General features: G+C 49.4%; 1 protein-coding gene and 1 long non-coding RNA gene across 2 annotated transcripts in view; one reads left to right on the top strand and one right to left on the bottom strand.

The window, feature by feature from the left end:
* Window positions 1-235: 235 nt before the first annotated feature.
* On the bottom strand, window positions 236-2,917 carry LOC141374962 (uncharacterized). Its single transcript, XR_012382214.1, has 3 exons — window positions 2,797-2,917; window positions 1,365-1,449; window positions 236-727 (listed from the first exon to the last, which is right to left on the bottom strand). It is a non-coding gene; the product is annotated as an uncharacterized lncRNA (long non-coding RNA).
* Window positions 2,918-2,982: 65 nt separating this feature from the next.
* The window catches only part of TRAF3IP1 (TRAF3 interacting protein 1), a 66,414-nt gene continuing 43,152 nt past the window's right edge, over window positions 2,983-26,244 (top strand). Inside the window, exons 1-11 of the mRNA XM_073903846.1 lie at window positions 2,983-3,236; window positions 6,534-6,602; window positions 7,010-7,171; window positions 9,022-9,165; window positions 9,268-9,630; window positions 12,768-12,839; window positions 13,788-13,863; window positions 17,724-17,819; window positions 22,345-22,446; window positions 24,773-24,793; window positions 25,733-25,817. Of these exons, the coding sequence (XP_073759947.1) occupies window positions 3,114-3,236; window positions 6,534-6,602; window positions 7,010-7,171; window positions 9,022-9,165; window positions 9,268-9,630; window positions 12,768-12,839; window positions 13,788-13,863; window positions 17,724-17,819; window positions 22,345-22,446; window positions 24,773-24,793; window positions 25,733-25,817 (1,313 nt within the window). The 5' untranslated portion in view covers window positions 2,983-3,113. The remainder of the gene's footprint in view (window positions 3,237-6,533; window positions 6,603-7,009; window positions 7,172-9,021; window positions 9,166-9,267; window positions 9,631-12,767; window positions 12,840-13,787; window positions 13,864-17,723; window positions 17,820-22,344; window positions 22,447-24,772; window positions 24,794-25,732; window positions 25,818-26,244) is intronic.

The raw sequence follows: 26,244 nt of genomic DNA, 5'->3' as shown, positions 1-26,244 counted from the left end.
AGGGCTATGAGCTTTGGTGGCTCGCCTGGCCTCTGTCCGGGTGACCACAGCTCATGTGGTCCTGGATGCAGCTAGCCGCAGGGACAGTGATGTTCCCTGGAGCAGTGGACAGCAGAGGACAGTATGGATGTTGCTTACTAGAAGGTACATAGTTCTCCATGAGGTCCCCAGCACCTAGACAGTGCTGAGCACTGTTAACCTTAAAAATAAAACTGTCAGTTATTTTACCAGCAAAAATGGGTTTACTCTGGAATAGTAGAGAATTCAGGGACAAGCACGCTACAGCAAAACCATAGGCAAGTCCCCAGAACAAAGGGGAGAAATTCTCTTTTATAGAGGAAAGAGAGAGTTGGGAGGGCGGTTACAAACAAAAAGTCCATGGAAGGAAACTGGGAGCTGGAAGTGGCTTCTCATGGGCTGAGCTGTGACTGTCTCTCATTGGCTGGTCTGTTGCCAACTTGTCTTCCTGTGGCTGCGATGGTAAAATAGTATCCATGCGCAAGGTCCTTCTGTTCCTGTTGGATCTGCAATTGATAACCAGTGCTGGGAATGAGAGCTCCTCCTGCTGGCCTCCTGATTCTATATGGTGAACCATGTTCCCTTTTATTAATTTTCATAGCACACAGCAGTGATTCATTGAACGCCCGGATACATCTTTAGGACTATCTTCACCGCATACATATGAATATCCAATTAGTATATGAAAAGAGTTCAAAATCACAAATCACTAGAGAAATGCAAATTAAAACCATAATAAGATATTATACCACGACAAGAATGACTGAAGTTAAAAAGACTGAACTAAAAAAAAAAAAAAAAAAAAAAAAAAAGACTGACCTATCACATCTTGGCAGGAATAGGAAGCATCTAGAAATCACATACATTGCTGGTGGGAATGAAAGATGATGCCACCACTTTGAAAACATGGTAGCATCTTGTAAAGTTAAACATATTCTTAACATACAACCCAGAAAAGCCACTCCTGGGTATTTATCCAAGAGAAAGTGCGTAAGGGACAGGTGGGGCTAGGTAGGGAGAGAGAGGGGTGGGGTACATGACCAGGCTCACGGAAATGCCAGATACGGAAAAATGCTGAGGCGTAAGAAACCAGAGATAAGGGAACATAACCAGACCACCTCCTTTGTCTCAAATGTCAGAGACGAGATATTTTTATGACAGTTACAGACTGACCATTAAAAGCTACGAAACTTCAAAGGAGAGGTAAACATGGTGCTATCCGTGGTAGAAGCGTCAAGATTTCAGTTCCCTGGTCAGTTTTCAATAAAAGACCGACCATAAAAGCCCTCAGTGGCAACGCACTCGGGACCCCTCTCGCTCTAGAAAGTTTTCCTTTCTGTTCTTACCTTCACTTAATAAGCTTTCACTTCACTTCACCCTTTTGTGTCCGAGAGATTCATTCTTCGGCTCTGTGAGACAAGAACCTTGCAACTGCAACAAAAGGAAAACTATGTTGGCACAGACTTTATGTGAATGCTCTCAGCAGCGTTATTCATAGGTAATCAAAACTCAAAAGCAATCCAAGTATCGATAACCTGGTGAATGGATAAACAAATTGTATTGTGAAACACTACTCAGCTACAAAAAGGAATGACATATTAATGTATGCAGCACCATGGATGAATTTCAAAATCATTATAAGAGAAAGAATTAAACACAAAAGACTATGTAGTGTATGATTCCATTTATATGGAACTCTGGAAAAGGTAAAATAATAATGACAGAAAGCGGATCAGTGGTTGCCTGGGGCTGGGGTGAAGGAGGAGATAGATTGCAAATGAGTAGGAGGAAATATTTGAGGGAGCATGAACTGCTCTATATCTTGGTTGTGGTGGCAGTAACATAAATACATCAACCAGTATACTTAAAATAGGTGAGGCTTTTCGCATATAAATAATAACCAAATATAAATTTTAAGTTAAAAAACCCCCACAGCTAGATAGATACATCATGGGCAAATTTACAAAAACCAATGATAAGAAAATCTTGAAGGCAACCAGATACATAGAACAAAGGACTAGAGCAGACTTCCCTTCAGAAACTATGTAATCCAGAAGCCAGTGGAGTAAAATCTGTAAAGTACTGAAAGAAAAAAAAAAGTTAACCCGGGCTTGCATACTCTGTGAAACAATCTTTCAAATGTGAAGTTGCAATAAACACTTTCAGACAAAGGAAAGGTGACAGCACTCATCACCAGCTGACCTTTGCTAAAAGAAAGGAAGTTCTTCAGACAGAGGAACATGATGCCACATGGAAATTCGAGTCTATGCAAAGAATGAAGAACATTGAAAACGGTAAAAATAAATGTAAATAAAAGTTATAAAGATACAATTACAAGAGCGAAATGGATGAAGGGGGTCAAAAGGTGCAAATTTCCAGTTATAAAGTAAGTAAGTCATGGGGAGATGAGGTACAGCATGGTGACAGTAGTTAACAATATTCTGTCACATGTTTGAAAGTTGCTAAGAGTACACCTTAAAAGTTCTCATTACAATAAAAACTTTTTGTAACTACGGTGGTGGATGTTAACTAGACTTATTGTGGTCATCATTTTGCAATATATACAAATATCAAATAATTATGTCGTACACTTGAAGCTAATGTTCCATATGTCAATTATTTGTCAATAAAAAAAGATTTAAAAATGCAGGGGCAATCAGCATCTTTTTATAAAAAAAGAACCAAAACCAGGTCACAAGGCTTCCAAATTGCTGGAAGGATTTCTGCAGTGAGCCAGTGCACGGTGGGTGGAAGACAGGTGGACGGAATCACGGACACCTGGTAGAAGAATAAGGGCGTGGCTTGGTCCCGGTTGCCAGGCGCGGGCAGGACGTTTGGTCTAGATCTCTCGCAGCGCGCGCGGCGGGCAGGGGCGAAGCCAGGCGCTGCGGCGCGTCCGTTGCTAAGGCCGCGCCGCCCTGGCGACGGGCGCCGGCCGTCCCGCGCACGCGCCGTGGCCGACTCCGGTGCACTGTGGGATGGGAGCCCGAGCGGCGCGTAGAGGCCGGGGAGGGCGGCGGCGGCGGCGGGGCCGGCGGCGGCCGGGGAGCGCGGCTTAGGCTCTGCCGGCCGGCGGGGGCGCGGGCCGCGCCGCCATGAACGCCGCGGTGGTGAAGCGGACGCAGGAGGCCCTGGGGAAGGTGATCCGGAGGCCTCCGCTGACGGAGAAGCTGCTGAGCAAGCCCCCGTTCCGCTACCTGCACGACATCATCACCGAGGTGGGCGCCGTGCCGGAGGCCGGGTGCGGGCCGAGGGTCAGCGACCCGGGTGGGGCTCGGGACCCAGGTGCGGGCCGGGGGCCGCCGTGCCGGCCAAGGGTCGGGGCCCCGGGTCGGGGTCAGGGCCGGGAGTCAGGGCACAGGTGCGGGCCGGAGTCGAGGCCCCCCAGGTATGGGTCAGGGCGGGGCGGGGGGTGGCGGGCCAAGGGTCGGGGTCCTGGTGTGGGTCGGGCCCCGGGTGAGGGTCAGGGCCTAGATGCGGGGTGCGGGCTGGGGTGCGAGCCGGAGGTCGGGGCCCCAGGTGCCCGCCGGGAGTCAGGGCCCAGGTGCGGGGTGCAGGCCGGGCCGGGAACCGGGCTGGCGTTAGAATCGCACCTCGCATAGCCTAGCGCAGGCCCTGACAGAGGAGCGCCCACTGGGCCCAATTTTGCGGTGCCTCTGTATGGAGGTCCTCGCCCTCACCCCTGCTGGCCCGCCTCTTCCGGCCCCTCGGGGAGCATTCTTTCTTTCCAGACTACTCTTGTATCTGTTAGCACACTCTTCCACCCTGCCCGCCAGTCGTTTCTGTGTTTTTTTTTTTTTTCCCCCCTTCAGTGCCTAGCTCGTGAAAGGTGATCACAAATCGCTGGAGAATTACTGTATTTTTTGGCTCCCCCCCCCCCCACTTTTTCTCCACACTGCTCAGCATGGTGATCACGTTTTGGATGCTTAATAAATTCCCGTGGATAAATTTATTGAAGGTGGTTGTAGTGGGACCCACAGGGGAAAACTATAAAAGAGCAGGTTGGTATTGGCTGATGAAGGGCGCCTCACCTCCGTTGAGATTGGTTGTAACTTTTCCCCTGTGGATGGTGACTTAGCGAATGATGGAGACAGTACTTGTTTGTTGCCATATCCTGGGAGAGCTGAGCTGGGTAAGGTACACAGAAGGTGCACAGCACACATTCATTGTTGAAGGAGGCTGTCTAGGCTCCTGGTAACTCATCTCCATGGTGCACCTAAGAAGGGTATTCAACTCGGGGAACATGGGTGTGGTCTTTGGGAGTTAGGACTCAGGTTGAACTTGCAGACTTCCGAGGGCTCTGCATATCGTTCCTCAAACTTCATTTCTTAACTCTTTCCAACAGGTTGGGTGTATTATTCTCCACAAGCTTTGCTTTATCATTTGCTGTCTCAACTTAATTTATAACGTGTGCCTCTGTGTTGAAAACCCTAATTGTGCTTAGAACTCTTTGGAATCCCACACACATCCCTGCGCTGTCTTGTCTAGCCTCCGCCTCCTCCTGTAGCTGGGGCAACGCTTCCACCTGTCTTGGACAGTATTTGGGGAAGGGACAGGGCTGTGAGGAGAGCCGGGTGGGAGCTGGGCTATGTGCTGCCTTACCCATGAAGTAGGCAGGTAGCGTCCCTGAACCCAGAAGGGAAGAAGTGAGTTAGCCAGGAGGTGAGCCTGCCTGACTACAGCAGTTGTCACCATACCCTCACACTTTTATCTTCTGTGTTAGTCCTGTCTCCCCACTGGAATGGAGAGCCCGGGAGGAGGTAGTGGGGATAGGCCTCCTCCTGTGGGTCTTGGTGTGGCACGGGGCTCCTGGAAGGTCAGAGTGCCTCAGAGTGGGGAAGGAGGAGGGACATTCAAGCAGGAATTGACCTGGTGGACCAGTAGCCAGGCTGCGTGGAAGCGGTTACACGTTCCCAATCAGGAACCAGTGGTTTTTTTCCTAGTCTAATGCTGAAATTAATTTCTCTGCCTATGTAAAGGTAAATATGTTAATTGTCACCTACTTGTTAAGGGTATTAGAATGATTGGCATATTGGAAAGCATTTTCCGGTCAGAGGTGAAGAGCCTCCTGAAAATTCTTAACTCTCTTTGAGTATTGTTTTCACAAGTCACCATATTAGTAATTTAGTTACAGCTAAACTAACTCTGTCTCTTTCATAAATCAAAGCATTGATCTTATAAGGTTAGTGTTTCTTGTCCCTTAAAAGTATTGCTCACAATTTTAACTGCCAGCAAAGTAGGAAGACCCCAGAAGACACAAAATGAAAAGGCTCTAGGAATATTCAGTGCAGGATACTCTTAATATTCCACCTGTCTTCTCAGGAGAAATAATAGCACAACTCTTAGGTAGTTGATGAGGAATGAGAGCCAGTTTCATTAGTAGTGAGGTGTGCTTGGTCTCAGAGAAATAGCCTGATGTTAGCATGGGACTGTCTTTTTTCCAACAAACATGTCTTGCACTAATACATATGCTTTATACCCATCCAGGACATATACATATAGGTATATTCATGCTTCCTACATACAATGCAGCTGGTGTTTTCTTTTCTTTTCTTTTCTCTTTTTTGAAAAAAACAAAAACAAAAACAAAAAACTCATTGCTACCCAACCCATTATGTTGATTTTACAGCGACTTCTTGCATTTTGAAAAACTCTGGTCTGAGAGAACTTGGAACCTGGCTGTGTGTGGGTGTGGGGAGGAACAGGGAAGATCGCCACCCCTAAAGCTGATTCAGGGTAATGGGGAGCTACAGGTTGACTGAGGGGAGGGACAGGCACGGAGAGAACAAAAGTGACAGTTGCACAGAGCACCCCCTTGTTGTAGCAAGTGAGTGAGGAGAAAGACCTTTCCATCTGGGTTCAGAAACCCAGGCTGAGAAATTCCTGTTCTTTCCAGAATCCATTCTCTCCACTGGGCTTGAGTGACCCTTGTAAGATGCTGTCTCCCTGCCTCTGAACCTTTCAGGGCCTCCTCGTGGTCCTTAGGCCAAAGTCCGTATTCCTGAGTGTCTTTGAAGGCCATCTGGGTCAGGCCCTGCCTGACTCTGGCCCCGCTGGACTCTGGCCTCAGGCTCCTCCTGCCCTGAACTTTTTTTGCTCCCTGAACCGGACCCTCTGGGCCCAGGACCTTTTGCAGGGATGGTTTAGCCTGGGACATGGGTCCTAAACACCCCCGCCCCCCACTCAGCCTGTGGTCTCGGTGTAGATACCATGTCTTCTGGGACACTTCCTCTGACACCCTCGCCCCTCCTGTGTTTGGATTAGGGACTGATCCCGTGCTCCCTTGGCACCCCGCAAGTCTTTGAGATGTTTACCTGTTTGTACTTCCAGGCTGGCTTCTGCCTGGTAAAAGGCCTCCCATATAGTAGACACTCAAAAGCTTGTTGAGTAAATGAAGGAATTAAATCCTGGATATGGACGGACTCCAATAGCTCCTGACAGAGTGGGGTTCAGGGGCTGAGGGTGATGAAGAGGCTGCCCTGTGAGGTGCTGACCGCGCCCTTGATCTTTTGAAGGTGATTAGGATGACCGGTTTCATGAAGGGTCTCTACACAGACGCTGAGCTGAAGTCCGATAATGTTAAGGTAGGCTTGGGGCGGGGGGGTGTTGCCCCTCACCCTAACAAGTGGGTTTTCTGTAAGCTGTGAACTGGATGTGTGTTGTTTATATGCTGATGCGTGTTGAAATACAAGGTTGATTAATTCGTGAATTGTGGTATACCCTTTCTCATTTCATTTTCTTATTTTTGCCAACTGCGTATCATGCTAATTTTATCCACTGAGAAATGGAACTAGTGTTTTAAAGGTTCCTGCTAGCCTACTACCAGCTAAAATTAAAAGCTTTAATTAATTGTTTTTCTTTTGTTACAAAGAGTTAGTATTTCCAAATCTGACATGATATAAATAGTAACTGTGCCTGTTGAGCATACCGAGGATGGTGGAAACTTTTTTGGAAGTACTTTTTATTTGTATTTTAAATGGAAATCTTTCAGGATAAAGATGCAAAAATTAGCTTCCTTCAGAAGGCCATAGACGTGGTGGTGATGGTTTCAGGAGAGCCACTGTCCGCAAAACCAGCGCGGATCGTGGCAGGGCTCGAGCCTGAAAGAACAAACGAGCTGCTCCAGAGAATTGGAAAATGCTGTCTCAGCAAGGTAATGCGGAGGTGCCAGAGTTTAGACCCAGCAGTCCTGAAAGACAAGACGGGATGGTAGGCGACCGCAGGGTAGTGGGCAGTGTCTCAGGAAGGAGTGTTTGGTGGTGTCTGCCAAGTGCTGTGCTTTGGAGCCTCAGAGTTCCAGAAGGGGTGATTAAAACTATACAGTAAAACAAAGGTACGCCACGCACAAGTTCTTCAAGCGCTAAGTATGAACAAGGGAACTTCACAGACACTGGCTCTTGGGGCAGGGGCAGGGGCAGGGGGCAGCATGCCCGGCAGCCAAGCCCTGCCTGCCTTCTGCTTTTGGGCTTCCTTCCAGGGCAGGGTCTGGGGGCTGGAGGACCTGCTGTGCTGCTTCTTCGGGGCTTATGGGATGCTCCTGTTCTCTTCCTGCCTTTCCAGCCTCCAGTGTCTGCTTCTTTCCTTCCATTCCTTCCTTCCACTCTCCTCCCTCCCCCCTGCACTCTGTTCTTCTGGTCCCTCTTTCCCTCCTGGCTATTGACAGCAGAGCTGTGCCTCCTTCAAAGCAATCCTGAGTCTCTTGTATAGGGACTGATTCGCTGCTTCCTGAGATCCTCACTGTGGGTTGGAAACTTGGCATCTCTGCTTAGATCCAGCCTGGGCTGTCCTCACTAGGGACGCCGGAGGACATCTAGGTTTGGCGGTACCAACAGGGCATCTCCAGGGCCTTTCTTTTTTGTGGGAGCCGCATCACCCCTGAGGGCAGAGGGCATAGCTAATACAGCCTTTCGTGTGCCTGTTGGGTTGTGGGCTGGGGCTGACCTTCCGTGTTACCAAAATGGGAAAGAGGGTGGGTTTCAGCCCACATGGCAGGGGTGGGGGTGGGAGGTGGTGGCTCCAAGGAGGCCTCGAGAGAGTCTTGCCCTGGTCTGCATCCAGATCTCAGGCTCAGAGGCACGCAGCTGATTTTGCCAGTGCCCTGGCTTCCGTACCCAGTCCCCACCCCTGCATCCTTCCTGTTACTGCTCTTTCAAAACACATTTGACTCCCGTCTTCCCTGCTGAATCCTTTGCCAGCTTCCTGTTGCCTCTGGGCCCAGCCAGCTCTGTGGCATGGCTCACAAGCATCCTCAAGAGCTGTGGCTACGCCCTCCCCTCCAGTTCTTTCTTAGCTCCTGCACCCGTGCCTGCACCCTGAGGCCCCTTGCAGTGGTCAGGCCCCCTCATTTCTTTGTCTGGAAGCAGTGGGGGATCGGTTGCTGGTCCCGGAGCCCTGGCCTCTCCTCTCTCCCATGCTGGCTTAGGCACACTGATGTTTAACTGCTGCATCTGGCCTCTCCCCCGATACACAGGGTGTCCTCAACCTGGCCGTCTAGTGCCTGGGGAGTGATGGTCACTCAGTGCGTCCTCGTGGGATGAGTGTGTGAGTGCGTGGGATTCCTGCCTGGAGGTGTCCGAAGCTTCTGTGCAGAGTCAGGGATGCTGTGGAAGGGTTTTGGCATGTGATGGAGCTTGAGTTAGATCATTCTGTGAGGCCCCGTCAGTGCCGGGCCTCTGACCCTGTGAGAGGTGTAAGGCATCTGTGGGGTCGCGCACAGCGCTGTGCTGTCCTAGAACGACACACACACGTCCACACTCGACAGCTTGGGGGATTGAAGTGCGATTCGCTTCGCTAGGGTCGGCTCTGCTGCTCACGTGTGAAGTGTCGGAGGGATGCTGTACTTGGTGGTGACAGCATTTCCTTCTAATGTTTTATCCTTTGACTTTCACGTCCACGTGTTTAACGTGTTTAGTGAACCGTCTGTGAATGCAGATGCTCGCATTTGTCACTTGTGCTGATCTCATTTTCACTGGGTGTTTCATTTCCTCCCATTCGGCCCGCAAGCTCTCCAGCGACGAGGCGGTGAAGAGAGTGTTAGCTGGAGAGAAGGGGGACCTGAAGGGAAGGACCTCACTGACGTCAAAAGCTCAGGAATTGGACAATGAGAATGCACGAGAAGAAGAGCCCAGAGTTCATAAAGATAAAGAGGTGACTTGCAAATTGCACATATTCAAAAATGAAATAATGAGTCTTTTTATAGTTCAGGTGAAGACATTTGTGAGTGATATTGTTGTTTGACCTTCTTTCCAGGATAAAAGGAACTCTGAAATAAACGGGAGAAGTACAAGCAGAGATCAAAAACAGAAGGAAGAAGTGAGGGAAGAGAGCAAAGCGAAGGAGAACGACCGTGAAGGACATAAAGATCCTGAGCGAGACAGGCACCGGGAGGGGGAGAGAGAGCGAGCCAGAAACCGGGCCAAGCAGGACAGAGACCTGGCCCGCGCGGGGGAGAAAGGGAGCGAGGGTGGAAAGGGGAAAGAGAGGGCGAAAGAGCGGGACAGGGAGCGCGAGCGGGCCGCCCGCGGCAGGGACAGGCGGAGGGCGCAGGCCGGGGGGCGCTCCCGAGGCCCGGGCAGGGAGAAGGCCAGCGAGCTCGGCAGCCCCGACAGAAAGGTAACGTCCCGCTTCAAAACCTCTGTCTCTAAGGAGACTCTGTGGTGTTCTCGAAGGTGTTTCCCGTCTTTGCCACAGCGCGATTGGGACTCTGCTTCTCCCTGGCACCGCGGTGAAGGGAAGCCGCTCGGGCATGCCCAGCAGAAACCCAAACCGACCCCAGGTTTTGCTGGGGCTCCGAGGTGCCCCGCTCTCGCCTCGGGCTGCGTGTGTGCATTGGGCTGTGTTCTGAAGACGGGGGCCCGTTCTGTAGCGGCATGAGGGGGTCCTTCCGAGCTGCCTCGGTCGTGTGCATGCTCCTGGGCACGGCTGAGTTTACCGAGGCTCAGGGCTCCTCTTTCAGTCTCGTGGGCGTTAGCAGATACATACAAGGCTTCTGTTACTGTAATTTTTGTTTAATTAAATTTTCAGGTAAATTTATGATTGGCCATAATTCACAGATTATGTTTGTGTTTGATTATGATTGTGTTTGTGGCCAAACACACAGAAAATGTGTTTGGTTTGTGTTTTCTAAATGTGCAAGTTACTCTTGGGGTCACTGTAGGTAGTTCAGGTCTCCATCAGGGCTGGCGCTGCTCACCCCTGTTCTTGTGGGGACAGCATATTATGCAGTGTCTCCGGAAGGCTGTGGAAATCTCTTGGTCTCCAGCTGCTAGGAAGGAGGGAGCGGGGGTCTGGAAAGGTTCAAGGTCCGCCCACGTGATGCAGCAGCGTGGGGAGGGGCAAGGGCTGCCCTGGCACTCGTGGCTCGTGCACCTGGCTCTGTGGCCTTGTGTCTCAGTATGTGACCATATCAGGGGGTGAGGGGCCACGGGACTGACCCCTAGAGAGCCTCATGGTCTCCCATGAATGCCCTACAGTAAGGGAACCTGTGAGACAGGTCACGAAAACCAGGCTTCCCTTAGGAGTTTTAGGAATAACAAAGGCGTTCCCCATCTTTTGTCTCTTTGTAGAGGTCTAAGAAAAAGCGTTTCGCACCAACCTGAATTGTCTGAGGCACTAGTGTGCTCTCGTGTATTTTCCTGGTGTGAGGCAGCCACCGAGTGGGATAGCCTCAGCCCTCCAGGTTTTCAGACAAAGTTTCCCATGCATTACGTTCACTAAAATTGCTGATGTTGTGAGGACTGTTTTTAATAGAAAGCTAATTCCAAAGAGAAGTTTTTATGGGGGGGGGGGTCTGTGGGATTCTGGAGCCTAGCGGCAGTGACAGCTTGGCTTCGAGCGTGTGAGACCAGGGCGCAGGGCCTGTGCCTCTGCTCAGAGCTGGTCCGCGTTCCCCCGAAGTCGGCTTTGCGTAGATCTTTCGTGGTGGTTTTGCTGGGTCAGCTCTTCTGTGGGGAGGCATCTGGGGGGCAGCGCTTGCCAGTGGCAAGGACACCCCATGTGGGCCACCTCCCAGGGAGGCTCTGGGGAGGCAGAGATTCCCTTCTAATCCGCCTCTGCTGGTCTTCACCCTGAGATCCCTTGATTCTCCTCCATTCAATTCCCATCTGGAAGAGACGATGCTGGGACCTTCTCAACCCCTCTCAGGCTGTGTATGAAGAGAAGGTGAAGTAGTAGGTGTGTGCAGAGTGTCAGGTGTGGCAGTAAAGGACCAGGTATCTGGGCAGTGTGTGCGGTGCCCCTCACCCTTAAGGGGATGGCGGGTTAGGCTGTGCACAGCCTGGCGCCTCCAGCAGAAGTTAGGGAAACGCATCAGTGTTGAACTCGACAGTTATCCCTTGCTTTTCAGTCTTCATGGGGCACAGGGTCTGAGGTCTAGTCTCTTCTAGTCCTTACATTAGGACATGTCGGTCAGAGACTTGACTGTAGCTATGAGCTAGGGCTCCCAAGTTTCCTGTACTTCCTTTCAGGAGTATTTCCCACCCCTTTTTTTTAACACCTCAAAATTTATTTATTTATTTATTTATTTATTTATTTATTTATTTATAAAATTTTTCTATTAACAAATAATGTATTATTTGTTTTAGGGGTACAGGTCTGTGATTCATCAGTCTTACACAATACACAGCATTCCCCACAATACATACCCTCCCCAGTGTCTATCACCCAGCCACCCCATCCCTCCCACCCCCCTCCACTCCAGCAACCCTCAGTTTGCTTCCTGAGATTAAGAGTCTATGGTTTGTTGTTTTCTCTGGTTTCGTCTTGTTTCATTTTTCCCTCCCTTCCCCTATGATCCTCTGCCTTGTTTCTCAAATTCCATGTATCAGTGAGATCATATGATAATTGTCTTTCTCTGATTGACTTATTTCGCTCAGCATAATATTCTCTAGTTCCATCCACGTCATTGCAAATGGCAAGATTTCATTCTTTTTGATGGCTGAGTAATATTCCAGTGTGTGTGTGTGTGTGTGTGTGTGTGTGTGTGTGTGTGTGTGTGTGTGTGTGTCTTCTTTATCCATTCCTCTGTTGATGGACATCTAGGCTCTTTCCATGGTTTGGCTATTGTGGTCATTACTGCTATAAACATTGGGGTGCAGGTGCCCCTTCGGATCACTACATTTATATCTTTGGGGTAAATACCCAGTAGTGCAATTGCTGGGTTGTAGGGTAGCTCTATTTTCAACTTTTTGAGGAACCTCCATACTGTTTTCCAGAGTGGCTGCACCAGCTTCCATTCCCACCAATAGTGTAGGAGGGTTCCCCTTTCTCTGCACCCTCGGGAGTATTTCCTGATGGAGAGTCTGAAGCTTTTGCTTGACAAGAACCCTCCATTGGAAAGTGCCCCCCACCCTCCTGGCCCAGAATGAGCAGGGGCCATGTTTCCATGGTGGCTGGTAGTTTCTCCTGTTCACTCCTTCCCACACTTCCAGATTCCCCATGTTTAACTGGGCGTTTCCAAGAGGTTTGGCCTCAGGTGGGCATCCCATGTGTCCCACTATTCCATAGCTTCCTGGGAGGCGCTGCCCCGACCCCCTGTGCCCCCGGTCTGCCCCACCAGGAATGATCCAGACAGCCCTTTGGGATGAGGGCTGCATACCAGCTGCAGATACTCAGGCCTGGAGTGGGATGGATGCTCTTAAGGGAAGGGTGATCTCGCTGCTGCTCAGCTAGAATCATCTGGCACCTTGATGTGTTTTTGGATGTAACAGATTCGAATCATTCTAGAATGTGACAATTTTTTTTCTTAACAGTCCTCAAGCTCAGGGGAGGTGTCTAAAAAGCTGCCAGATGGATCTTTGAAAGATTCCAAAGCTGAAACAGAGGTAAACTTTAAAAAATAATTTCAAGGGACATAAACTGTGGCTGTGTTGACGTGGCGACTGCCATGCTGTGGTCTCTTCTAGTCTGTGGAGACCCGGGGGTGGGGACGTGGCGCAGCGTCACGCGTGAGCCCCGGCTTCTGTGCTGGGCTCCGGGCTTTCCTCATACACTTGTTTGACAGGTATGACATATGGGGTACAAAGGGATGGGGGAGTCATTTGGGAGAGGGTCTGGTGGAGCTTCAGATGAGTCTGGGAGAGGATCCAGTCACCAGGCAGACTGGGACAGCCGAGGTGCTGGAGGCATCCCTCTGAGCTCTGCTTGGCCTGTGTGGGGCCCCGTGGTGCGTGTCCTGCGGCTGGGGCGCAGCCGAGGCTGGGCCACATCATCTCCCTGTCTCCAGGCCGTGGAGGTTAGACTTAGCCCAACTTTTCCAAAGCACTTTGCATTTTAGAGAACGCGTCCAGGCAGCTGCAGGGAAGGACGGACCAGGTGTGGTGTGGAGGATGAGAGGCCAGTTAGGAGGGCATTATGGCAGGCTGAGCAAAACCTTGTGGCTGGTGTGTGCTCTGTTTAAACGTGTGTATGTTTGCACTCGGAATTGTCACAGATGCATGCGAGGAATTAGCATATAGCAAGGGAGATGGAGTTCTCAAAAACACATCTGATAAGACCGTGCTTCTCGGTGTGGTTGGTGGACTGCTGGGCTTTGGAGAGCTTTGCAGAAAGACGGATTCCCGAATTTAGAGTGAAGGAGGTCTGAGTGTCCTCTGTTCACCCTCAGGCCTGGGGTGCTGAGCCGTGCTCAGCTGGAATCCATTCCTCTTTAGCAGAGGGTGGTGTTCTGTTTCCTCTTTGTTCTTCCTTGAGCAGAGCTTGACTAGTAAATCTACTCAAGGCACTGCTGTGTCATGCATCAACTAATTCTTTTCCATTCTCTTTTCTTTAAGACTGAGATTTCCACTAGAGCATCCAGGTCAGTGACAACAAAACCATCAAAACGGCGATCCAAAAATTCAGTGGAAGGTACTGCAAATTTATCATATAAGGAGCTGAAAATATGGGTATTAATCACAGTATCTGGTAGAAAAAATATCCTGTGGCTAGAAGGCAGGTCTGCCATTGGGGGGATAAACAAAGACTATGTGAAAAGGGTGAAGATATGTCTCTCTCTCTCTCTCTCTCTCTCTCTCTCTCTCTCTCTCTCTCTCTCTCTCACACACACACAGACACACACACACGCACGCACACATCTGCGTGTACGTGTGTGAGCCCGTGACACCAGCGGCTGGTAGTAGCACCTCTTTGCTGGAGATCTGTTGCTATCTAAAAGATGTGATCGAATTTTAATTTTCCAGAAATGGTTATCAGTCACCCATGTTTCATTGACTCTTGTCATTTGAAGTGGTAGGCTGAAAGTAATCCTGACTCGGTGGCCAGCAAGAGCATCCTGCTCATGGGTGATGTTCATGCATTTAAAAAACAGCAGGACCGATCCTTGGGAGTCGTGCTACTGAGAGCTGAGGTTGAGGCGAACAGGCCTGGCCGGGGGTTTGCCCAAGAGTAGCACCGGTTCAGCCCGACTGACAAGCCGGACTGGGGGGTCTGTCCAGGGCGGGCAGGTACTGCTGGGGGCCGGTAGTGTTGCAGGTTTTCAGGTGAAGTGTGAGCTTACTTTGAGCGGTGGTAGCGTCTGAAACATTGTCCTTTTCCTAAATGGTAAGAGTTAGAGCAGTATGGCAGGAGTGCCGCAGTTGGGATTTCTCATTTGGACGTTACACTGAGACAGAAAGCCCCACTTCAGAATAGTACGTGAGGCTTTCATGAGCTTGTCCCTCTGCGGGCATCTCTGGGGACAGGATGTTGGCAGTATCGGCTGCAGGGTGTGCCGACCGTGCCCCCTACACCTTTTCCACGGTGTCCAAGGCTTGCTGCTGAGTCTGGGAGGGGAAAAACGAACAGTGCTGTCTCTCTTGAATTGCTAGTGAAATTGTGCATTTTTATGTGTGTAATTTGTATTGGCTCCTCGGGCTTGTCTGTTCTTTGTGGGATCCCTCACTGCTGTGAGCCGTTTCAGTGTTGTTCTTAATCGGCACAAGCTCACTGTATGTTAAGGACATCCGCCAGTTTTTAAATAAGTGTTTGTCCCCCCCCCCCCCGCCCCAGTTCATTTCTGTTCATTATGTTAGTTCCTGATTTGCCTGAGTGTTTAATTTTTATGCACTGGAAATGGCCAGTCTTTTTTTTTTTTTTTTTTTTGTAGTTTGTCCAGAGATTTGAGAGATGAAGATTTGTGTTTTGTCATGCGTTTATATATTTAATCTTTTTAGTTATTTCTTATTTTAATACATGGTGTAAGGTGATGCTCTCCATTTCAGAGTAACTCACCAAGTGTTCCAGAATCATTAATTTTAAGCCTTTTTATGTGCTTACTCTTCCAGATTATTTATAAAAGCGTTGAGTCAAAGAATCTCCCCCCCACAAACAGAACTAATAAATTTATCAGGATTGAGTTGGGCTCATGTTAAACTTACGCTTTTGTTATTTGGGGAAGATTGGATACTTCTGATTCCAAGTCAGTACGGGAGTCTCCTTACTTCTGATTCCAAGTCAGTACGGGAGTCTCCCTATGCATGTGCTGGGCTGTGTCTGTTAGTCACGGGTCACGACAGTTTGTTTTTGGTTTGTTTAGAGATGGCATCTTCTTTCCCTTCCCTGTTTCTTAGTGATGATTGTTGGAGCGTAGAAGCATCATGAACTGTGGTCACTGCACCGCAAACCCCACCTTGTGTTCAATCTTAGCCCGCAGTTCTTCTGTCGAGTTGTGATTTTTTTGTAAGCGGACAGTTGTTATTGTCTTTTTTCCTAATAACTCGGGGTGTGTGCATCCGAGTTTGCTGACGAGCTTGTGCCATAGGGCTCCTTTCCTGTGGCCTCTTAGAGAGAGAATTACAGAGGTTTGCAGGCTTTCTGAGACTAGCTTTCCCCAGCTGTCGATAAGCTCGTGGACTCTTTCCTTCCCTGCCGGCGAGCTGGGCGTGGACCTCACCGCACATCCTCACCCAGCGGGGCTGGTGCTCCACTCCGATCTTCTGCCTTACTGAAATGGGCCACGTTTGGGCGAATGTCCAGCATTCAGAAGGTGTAGGAGGCACAGGACCTCCATGTTCTGCCCGAGGGGAGAAGCCTTGCATTTATTAGAGTGCGGGGTGTCATGTTTGTTAAACATATTTAGAATCTTAAAGCTATTCTAGAATCTCCATAGAATCCAAAAAAGTTTCTTCATAAGAATATGATACTTTTGGCTTATTATTAAGTAGCACATTATAGCAGAATAATGTACTATGAGTGAGTATACTATGCAGCATTACAAATTAAGCTTAATACAAACTTTCGTTATGCAATTTCATATCAGGAAGAAGGGACTCTAGAACCACTGAAAATAGTCTTTCCCCTGAAAAAGAACATAACTCTTCCTACAGTAAAGCTAAGAAGGAACATGCCGGGAAACAGCTCGGTAAGGCGACGCAGGCCCCAGTCGAGGCCGCGAATGTCGGGGAGTCGGAACCTTTGCTTCCCTTTGACCACCGAGCTAGTGGAGCCCTGTGGGTGGAGCCCTGCTGGACATGGGGCCTGGACCCAGAGCGGAGCAGGGGCAGAAGGGCACGTAAGCCCTGCCTGCTGAGCTCTGGGGCCACCCCAGCCACCTGCCCATTTCCTACAAGTCAGTCACGGGCTGGGATTGTCCCCTTGAGTCTTCCTTTATTTGTTCTGCAGATATTTATGGCGTACCTACCCTTCTGGGGCACATAATGTGGAGGGACAAGTCAGATAATCAGGAGACCACAGGGTGTACACTTCCATGTTAGCGATGAGTCTTCTGATGGAAAAAGTAGCCAAGAGGGGTGGGGGTGTAGGGGCGGGTGCACGGGCAGAGGGGCTCTGAGGAGGGATGTCTGGACAGGGAGTTGACTAGGGTGAAGGAGGACATGCAGGTGTCCAGGAATGGGCAGGGGCCCTGAGCGGGCGCCAGGCTTGCCTATTTGAGTGGCAGGAGGCGCAGCAGTGAGGCTGGGCGGGGGGCGAAGGGATAGGAGAGGCCGCACGAACAGGCAGAGGCCCGAGGTCTGGGGCCACGGAGGCCGAGAGTTTTGTAGTGAGTGTGAGCAGAAGTCCTTGGAGGACAGTAAGCAGGACAGAGGCGTGATTTGACGGTGTTAGAAGCATCCCTTGTTCAGAGTGCAGAGAGGCAAGTGTAGAGGCTGGACAGCAGTTCATGTCCAGTTGAGACTGACGGCCGGGACCCGAGTGTCACTGGTGAGGATGTGTTTGACGGAAGGGATGACAGAGTCGCTGGGTGACTGGGTGGCCCTTGTTAGGAGAGGGCACAGCGAGAAGATCCGTGGAGGGGGTCTGGGCAGCCACGTGGTGCTGTTGCTGGAGTGCGAAGGCTTTGGGAGAAGCCAGTTGCTGGGATGGGGGACAACGCCACGCATTCAGTTTCCCACAGGTGGGGTTGAGGTGCCCGCGGTGCAGCCCAATGTGTGTGTCAGGACAAGAGCAGAGTGGGAGGCCTGCCATTGAGGGAGGGAGTTGGGGCAACTGAAGGTGAAATCAAAGAAGTTGGGGTTTTTTACATGGTGGTCTCTCCTGCCGTCACGTGAAGATCCAGGTGAAATTGGTGTAGGGGAGTGTGGAGATAAAGATGGTGGACCCCGGAGCCGGCCAGGACCCACGGGGTCCTGCTCGGAGAGCCCTGGGAGGGAGGAGCGGCGGTGGGGGGGCCTCCTGTGAGCCTGGTGTAAACCCCTGTTTGTCCCGACCAGAGCACCCGCGTACAAAAACCTCTACAGTGTTTTAATCTGTCGTTAACCATTTTATGTCAGGAAGAAAGGAAGATACTATTTCAGCTAAAATGTTAGATCCCATAGTGTCTGGATTAAATCATGAAGCAGATCAGGAAACTGCAACTTCAGAAATCGGTAAGAAAAAGGTATTCTTTAGTTTACATTCCTCACCACCTTGATAAGAAATATTTACCTCTCAGCATAGTTATATATTTTATTCTAACCAAGAGATAGTGAAGATCAGAAATGACTTATATGCCACTTGCTCTAATTTGCTAAATTATATGTTAAAGAATATTAACTCAGTTTTAGTTAACTTTTACATGCCTTTCTATGTGTAACTTACTTTCGCATCTAGATCAAGATGCTTTCTTTATCTTGCTGTTGGATTTTTGCAAAATGATGTGGGTGGTCAGAGAAATGGTCGTTCAGCTCTCCCATCCTGCTCTGCTGTGTTGTATTAAGAAAATGACCCATAATAAAGATTTTAAGGATTTTAACATCTTTGTATGTGAGCGAGTGCTTTCCCTTTAAGAAGTTGAGCTCGAGAGCAGCTGTGTTTGCCGGCTGCATCCTTGGCTCAGCAGGGGCACAGCCTAAAAGGCAGGCCTCTTGAAAAGTGGTCTTGACTGATCTTAGTCCAAGCAGGTCAGCCTTCCGTGGTTTATCTAGTTCCTCAGCGGTGTGGGGTGACCGACTGGGAGGTGCTGAACAGGAGCAGGATGGGTTCTTACTGAGGAACACTTCACCGCGGGCTTGCACGGTGCAGTTTGCCCACATCTTGTGAGAGTGTATGTGTTTCCTCCCTGCGGAAGCCTCTCCCAGCTGTGGGCCGGTCCAGCCCGGTCCGAGCAGGGAAGCACCAGGCAGTCCCTGTGCGGCAGGAGAGGGCCTGGGTCGTGCTGCCCGTGTGGGCAGATCTGCCTGCAGCCCAGACCAGTGGGAAGATCCCGTTCCTCACATTTGCCCGCCTCTTGGCCTTGAGCTAGCTTCATGGGTACGTTCTCTGAGCCACAGTGACCTCGTGGTAGGTGGATCTAAAAACACCTGCCTTGAGACTCAGTGAGATCTGTCCATAAAGTGGCTGGTGTGTCCCACGTGTGCCTACTGGATCTGCTTTGTAGATCCCTCTTTAGTGACCGCGAGCCCTACGTCAGGTGAGGCATGTCATCCTGAGATGGTAACATGGATTTAAAATAAAGTGCAGTGGTTATTCAGACATGCATCCTCACTTTGTAGACACTAGGTACAGCTCAGTGTCCCGGGAGCCGGAACCCTGCAACACCCGTGGTTCTCAGTGGAGAGCTTGGCAGACATTCGAGCAGAGCCTGGTGCCACCTAGTGGCCAGAGAGGGGTCCTGCACCCTGTCCCCAGGTGGTCCTGGGACCGTTGGTGCCTCCTCCCCTCCCCCTAACATTGCATGGGTCCTGGGCCCCTGTCGTCACTGTCATGCCAGTCACAGATGTCACCTTGTGCTGCCAGCCATTTGACTTCTGGGATTCAGGGTTTGTCAGCGGTTGTCACAGTTGCTGATTTTCTCGTTGAGTGTGATTTCCAGACCCAGTGCCTGGGTCGGTCAGGGAGCCTTTCCTCGCGCTTGCCCTTCACCTTGAGCTGGTGCTTGTAAGCTGCGCCGTGCCCCCGATGTGCCTGCAGACCTGGGCCCTGGCCAGCCTGCACCTGATGGCGGCCGTGTGCTTTGTCTTTCAGGGACGCTGAAGAGCTCAGCAGGGGAATTACCCACTTCTTTCTCAAACACGAACCATTTCTTCCCTGCCCCCTCGGAATGCCCGCTGTGTGATGAGCCTCATTCTCTTCACAGTTGTTTGACGGTCCGGGTTCTCCTGGAACCCTGTGCCTCCATGTGTCTTCACCTTGCTTGGGTTCCGCCACTCATATCTGTTTTATCGTGTAAAGTTTTTTATTATGAAAAATGCAGAGAAGTAGGAAGAGTGATGAGCACCCTTCAACCTCTCACACAGATTCAGTGGTTCTAATGTCTCGTCATACGTGCTTCATTTAGAGCCATGTATTTTTATGAATGATTTCAAAGTGTATTAAAACACCGTAACACTTCAGGGGCGCCTGGGTGGCTCAGTCATTAAGCGTCTGCCTTTGGCTCAGGTCATGGTCCCAGGGTCCTGGGATCAAGTCCCACATCGGGCTCCCTGCTCAGCGGGAGGCCTGCTTCTCCCTCCCCCACGCCCCCTGCTTGTGTTCCCTCTCTCGCTGTGTCTCTGTCAAATAAATGAATAAAGTCTTTAAAAAAAAAACACAAAAAACACCATAACACTTTAAATACTTCAGCCTGCAGCTCAAAGAACAAAGAAGACATGCTCAGACACAGCCACGTCACTGTTGTCTCCAGCAGGGTTGCTGTTCCCCAATAGTATTGAAATCTTAGTGACTCAAAAGTGTTATTTTTCAAAACCAGGATTCCATTAAGATGAACACACTGTACATTTTTTATTCTTTTTTTTGTCTTTTTAAATGACTCGAATCTCAACAGCCCCCCCCCCCACCGTGCACCCTCTGTGCGCCCACCTTGCCCTTTTAGTCTCACACACTGGCTTTGGAAGAGAGGAGGTTGCTTGTCTTGTAGAATGTTCCACCCTCTGGACACGTCCATTTCCTTGTGATGTTGCTTCACTTATGACATTCCTCTCTCCCCCGCTTCTCCCCCTGTGTCTGTTTGATCTAAAGTCCTCATTAGATTTGGGTTGGAACATCTGGCTTCGCTCTGACCCCTACATAGGCAAAGCTGTGCCTTTATCTTGTGTCCTGTCTGGATACACTAGTGTTTTGCATCCCATAACAGGTTGCTGAGACTGATCGCTGGGCCAGGTGGAGCCCCTCATTTTAAGGCCTGGTTATTCGTTCGCATTTACACTTGGATGTCGTTAGCACCTCTGTGCTACTAAAATTTGCACAGCACACGGGCATAGTGGGAAGCTGCTTGCGGCTGTGTTGTGGGCTGTACCTGGTGAGTTTCAGGGATGGTAACTGACAGAGGGGCACTTGGCCAGGCACAGCGCTCCCTGCTTTATAAAGCACAGGATCTCATTACAATAGCACCATAAGCTGGGGGCAAAATGGCTCCGAAGAGGCGAGGAGCCTGCTCAAGGTGCGGCACTTGGGGGCCCTGGAACTTAGGAAATCAGGACGCCAAGGCCCGTATCCTTACCTGCCAGGTTCATTCATTACCGATAATTCAGACAACAGATTTTTTTGCCAGTTCATAATAATTTTTATTTTTTATGGGTGTATTATTTATTTTCTTTAAAGCTGTTATTTGGCAGACTGGTTAGTCTGTCCTCTATGATTAAGAATTGATTGTATATTATTAGAATTAGTATTATTATTATAGTATGTATTATTATTAGTATTATTAGTTATAGCTTTTTTCTGTTGTGTTTGTGTGTATCAGAGTTTTAGTAAACTTTAAGAATATTAGGAAAAATGTTAAAACAACCATCATAGGCCTCTCCAAAAAAAAAAAAAAGAACGTCACTAGACGTTTGAAGACAGGAAATGGTGCAGAGTGTCATCAGTCCCCTCCAGCTTTGGACAGAAGGTGTTGGATTTGAAAGTTACTTATTGCGCTGGTAGGTTTTGAACAGTGTAGGAAATTTTTGACATTTTCAAATAAAATGTAACAATCTAAAATTCTTGCATGTTTTCTTTTAAAATAGATAATCTACAGTTGCCAAGCTTATTTTATTTTTACATTTGTTTTAGAATTTAGTATTTCATATTGATTCTTTGGCTACCTTAGATGTCATAAATAATTACTTGAATCAGGCTGTTTAAATTATCATTTTTATAGATTAAAAAAATTTCCTTAGAAAATTATGTCATCTACTGTATGAAGTTCATTACATAAATTCAGTTCTTTGATGGCTAATGATAGGTTGATTCTGATATAAACTGTTTATTTGAATGCTTTTAAGAAATTATAAGATTGTATTTCAGGAAAGGGGACATTTTTCTAACTTTATTTTTGTCTCCTGGTTTCATTTTAGAGTGGGGGTCCTTTAGTGATGGGTTAGTTTTCTACCCTGAGTCCTACCACATTAAAAATCTTTTCCTCCAGCACCTCCTTGCTCCCCCCTTATTTTTAATATAAAAAATGTTTTATTTCTCAGGTCTTAGATATTTTTTCTATTTTTATAGACATTGGCCCATTAGTCAGTAGTTCCACGAGTTCGGGAGCTTTCAACATGTCTAGGATTATGGACTATGCCAGAGATACTTTTCTTTTCCTCCTGCTTTGCTGAAATTGTCACCTATCTGCAGCTTCTCAGCTGGGCCTGGCTGCAGTGGGGAGGTGGGTGGAGACAGGTAGCGTCAGGAAGGTTCTGGAAATGGGGGTGCAGCGGCCAGTTTGCTTTGGCTGTGGGGACCCCCAACCTCCTCCTGGGCTGAGTGAGCATGGGGTCTTCTCATATTCTGGGCACCCCTTCCCTCTCCTGATCCCACAGCCGCAGCTGGGAGGAACGTTCTTGGTGTGAGTTCTCAAAAGCTGCCTTTGGTCAGTCTTCTGTAAGCTCGCAGTGTGGGAGAGTGTGGATGAGTGTGTGTGCTCTCTGTTAATGAAGCCATAGAGGCCCAGCCTGCCGTGTACATCATAATGACTCATTTTAAACTGTTTTCTGCCAGGAACAAAAGAAGCTAATACTAACTCAGCTAGTGTTTCAGATGAGAATTCCGCTAGTCTGTGGCGTGAGAACGTTGAGCCAGAACCAGCAGTGAAGCAGAAAGGTAAGGACACCCTCTCTTCACTCCTTTCCTGGTGAGGGAGCCTGAGCCGCTCCACACGTGTACTGGGGGCACCTCTCTCCCCAGAGGGTGGCAGCCAGAGCTGCAGGGCCCCGTCGGCTCTTTGACGCACACGGGGTCCAGTCTCTGGGTTTTCACACCAACAGGACCAGATGTGGTGAAGGACCCCTTTTCGCCCTTTTACATCAGCTAGGGTAGGGCACGCTGTCCCTGTATGGCGGCCTCTCCCGGGTCCCCAGCGCTCTTTCGGAGGTAACGTGTGGAGCCCAGGTGGCGTCGGAAGGCCCAGAAACCAGCTTCAGAGTCAGTGCTGGGGAGTCCCGCGGGCCGAGCCTTACACCACTCAGATTTCACCCAGATTTCATGTTCAAAGGGGACTTCGAGGCAGCTTGAAACACCATCCCGACCCGGTGTTTCTATCTGTCATGTTTTCTGGGTGTCTGAAGTTGTGCCTCGGTGAGATTCTGCTCTTGGCCTAATATTCTCAGCACTTACACTGTGTTGAAGGACACATTTGGCATTTGGCGGGGCCTGGAGCTCCTCGCAGGCTTGGCAGGGTGCTGGTGCCCCAGAGCCAGCGCTTGTGGGGAGGGCTGGTGCTTGTCAGTGTGTGTGCACTGAAATGTTTGCTGACGGCCTGCTGTGTGCAGTGAGTGCCCCAGTGAGCAGAGCCAGCCTGGAGGACGCCCTTTGCGGTGGTCTGGGCGGCCAGGGACTTAGCCCCGGGGTGAGGTTGGAGAGAGCCTTCAGGCGGGGAGCGGAGGAGCTGGGCGGGGGGTGGGGGGCAGCCCCTGCGGGAGACCCGTGCTGCTGTTGGCGTGAGCGGCTCGGTCACGTGTGGGTCACGTCAGTTTGGGAGGCTTAGTGAGTGGTCCATGAGAGAGTGGCCTGGGCTGGAGTGGGCGGTGGGGGGACGGGCAGGTCCCAGGGTGCTTCAGGCAAGGGCTTTACCAGAGATGGCATGTGAGTGGCCAGGGGTCTGGTTGCCAGGGCGAGGCAAAGAGGCTGAGCTGGTGAAGGGTCCAGAGAAGACCTGAGTGTCTGTGAGGCAGGAGCCCCCGCCAAAGGGTGGGAGACCCCATCTGTGAAGGGGGGGCCTGCTGTGTGCACTGTCCATCTGGGTGTCGGGCTTGAGATCCAGCAGCTGCACATGAACCCGCAGTCTGTCCCCAACACTGATGGTGTGAGACTGGAGGAGACCCCAGGGGTCTGGAATCCAGGGCTCCAGGCTGCACAGCGGCTGCCACCCGCTGGGCTCTGCCAAGTGCACTCCAGGTGGCATGGCATGAAGGAGAGGCTCTGCTGCCCAGGGTCGGGTCCAAGCCCTCACTGCTGTCACCCCATCCTTCTAGTGGCGCTATCTAGAAACATGATTGACAGGCCCTCCTAACCCGCAGTTTGTCGGGCTCTTTGGGAGCTGGGCCTGTCCTCTGCTCTGTGCAGTGTGACCTCTGGGAGGTTCCTGTGTTCTGTACACATAGGTCCTGTAGGGCCCCCCACTTCCCTTTGCCCAGAAGGGCCAGAGTTCTGAAGTCTGCGCCAGCAGACAGACTGAGGTGTCTGAGGAGCGCTGTGTGTCCTCAGGGTAACCTGGGCCCAGTCCTCGTGCATGTGAAAGGTCCCTGTGTGGAGGTGGGGCTGTGGTTTATGGGGGGCTGCACAGCACCTCCCGGGGGTCCTTGGCTCCGACTTGGACCCATGCTGTTTTGGCACTTCTGCAGATGTGGTCCCGCATTTCAGGTGCGTCAGGCAGAGAGTATCTTCTGTGACCTTGAGTCTCCCCTCCCTACAGTGCTCCCGCTCATTTCCTGGTGGCCACATAGGTCCCATTTGTCCCTAAAACGCAGCACTGGAAGGAGGAGGTAGGCCCATGGGGAGCTGGAGAAATGTCCTCGTTCAGGAGCTGATGGAAGAGCCGTTGCTGACAAGCTAGGGAGGGAGGGCCCTGGTTGCTGTCACCCCGTCACGAAAAGGGCGTCACACCTTCTCGTCTCTCATGCTCCCTGGCTTATCAGTTGTTGCCTCATCTCGAATCTCTCTCATTTATGTCTGTGACCTGCTTTCTTCATACTCCTGTTCCCTCTTTTCATTAATAGCATTTTAGAATTCATAGTGTGCTTTGTTCTTTGTCTTTCGATCTTTGAAAATAAAGTGATAGCAGTGGGATCCTAGGAAAGTCTCTGTGTTCCCTGACAGGTCTGCCGTTACTTAGTTTGTGTTTTTCCCTAGTCCTGCTACTTGATACACAGAGCTTTACCAACGCAGAAGTCGGTTTTCTGATGTCCTTTTTTTTTCTTTTTTTTTGCAGGCGGCTCCCCTAGTGATGCAGGTGAGGAACGGCCTGAACTAAGTATATTTGGTATAAATCGTGCGTGTGCGTGTGCGTGTAGACACTAACATGTACTGTCAGATTTGTTTTACACAGTGAGTTAGTGAAGGTAATTGAAGGAAATATAACTCTACCACTTTAAGATTTAATTTATATATCTTATGTTCCAGAAGAATGTATTACGATTCTTTCCAGAATAAAAAGTATATTTCTAAATTCGAAGTCTGATTTTTCTAAATTACAAAGTCTGATTTCTAAAACACAAAGCCCTTTTACTTAAAAGGCAGGAGTAAATTTAATTGCCTTAACAGTTAGGGGTTGTTACTTACTGATTAAATCTTTTTATTAAAATGAAGAAAGCTTTATTTATACCCAAAGTATAAAGTTTTTTAAATGCAGAAAAATATCAAGAAGGAAATGAAAAACACTGTTTCTAACCTAAATGAATGTCCTTCTAGAACGCCCGTTGTGTATGTGTGTGTGTGTTATTAGATACGTTACGGTCCTTAGTTACGTGTTAGGACGGTGACACTGTTTTATGCAAAGGGTCTGGCGAGTAACTGCCAGAGTCTGCTGGCATGACCCACCATCGTCACTAACACAAGTGGTGGTTGGTGAACAGCTTGACACACAGGATCACACGCGTCCATCCCTCTTGGGTTGTATTTCCTTTATGTTAAATTGCTTGACTGGATCAACCTACCTTTTGAATTCTATTTCTTGAGAAATTGAACCAGTTTGTATTTCCAGGGTTTGAGTGCACCCATCTCCCCAGATCTTCACCACATCTAGATACAAAATGTGTTTTATCTTCATGAAAATGATAGATGAATAAAGTTCATATATATTTGCGATTATTTAATTGCTGTCTTTTCAAATACTTATTACCTGTTTGTGTTTCTTCCTTTGTGAATTGCTCACTGGATTATCATGGTTCAGAAGGAGAAGGGGGACCTTCTGGCCCAGAGAAGCCCGAGGTGTCTGAGAGTTCTGAGCTGCCGAGTGAGCTTCCAGCCAACATCAGGTCCGTGGGCTCCTGTCCAATGCCCAGGGCGCTGCCTGCTTCTCTCTGCACCTTCTGCAGTTTGTTTAGTGCTTAAGCTCAATTATGAGGAAATACGTGTACAAAGAAAGCAGAAACCATTTATTTAATTTTCCTATATTGGGTATAAGTTACTACACGTAGGACATTTTAAAGATTTAGGGAAATTCATAATTATGGTAAATTAAGTTTTGATTACTGAGAGTTCATGATTCCTTTTTGAGCCTTAAAATTAATGGAAACATAAGATTAAGAGACAGATACATTTAAACCTCTGGGATTAATGGAATGTTCTTAGCATTCTGCAGACTGTGTCCCGGCTAGCATGTTGACGGTGGGAAATTAGCAGTAACATTGACCTGGGTTTTCTGTCGTGCACTTTTAGTAAATGTGCAAGTGTGTCATATCC

This window comes from Callorhinus ursinus, unplaced genomic scaffold (assembly GCF_003265705.2).
Source record: "Callorhinus ursinus isolate GAN/ISIS: 27379988/994484 unplaced genomic scaffold, GSC_fseal_2.0 scaffold2, whole genome shotgun sequence".
Lineage (NCBI taxonomy): Eukaryota > Metazoa > Chordata > Mammalia > Carnivora > Otariidae > Callorhinus > Callorhinus ursinus.
This window is presented reverse-complemented; position numbering and strand designations above follow the sequence as displayed.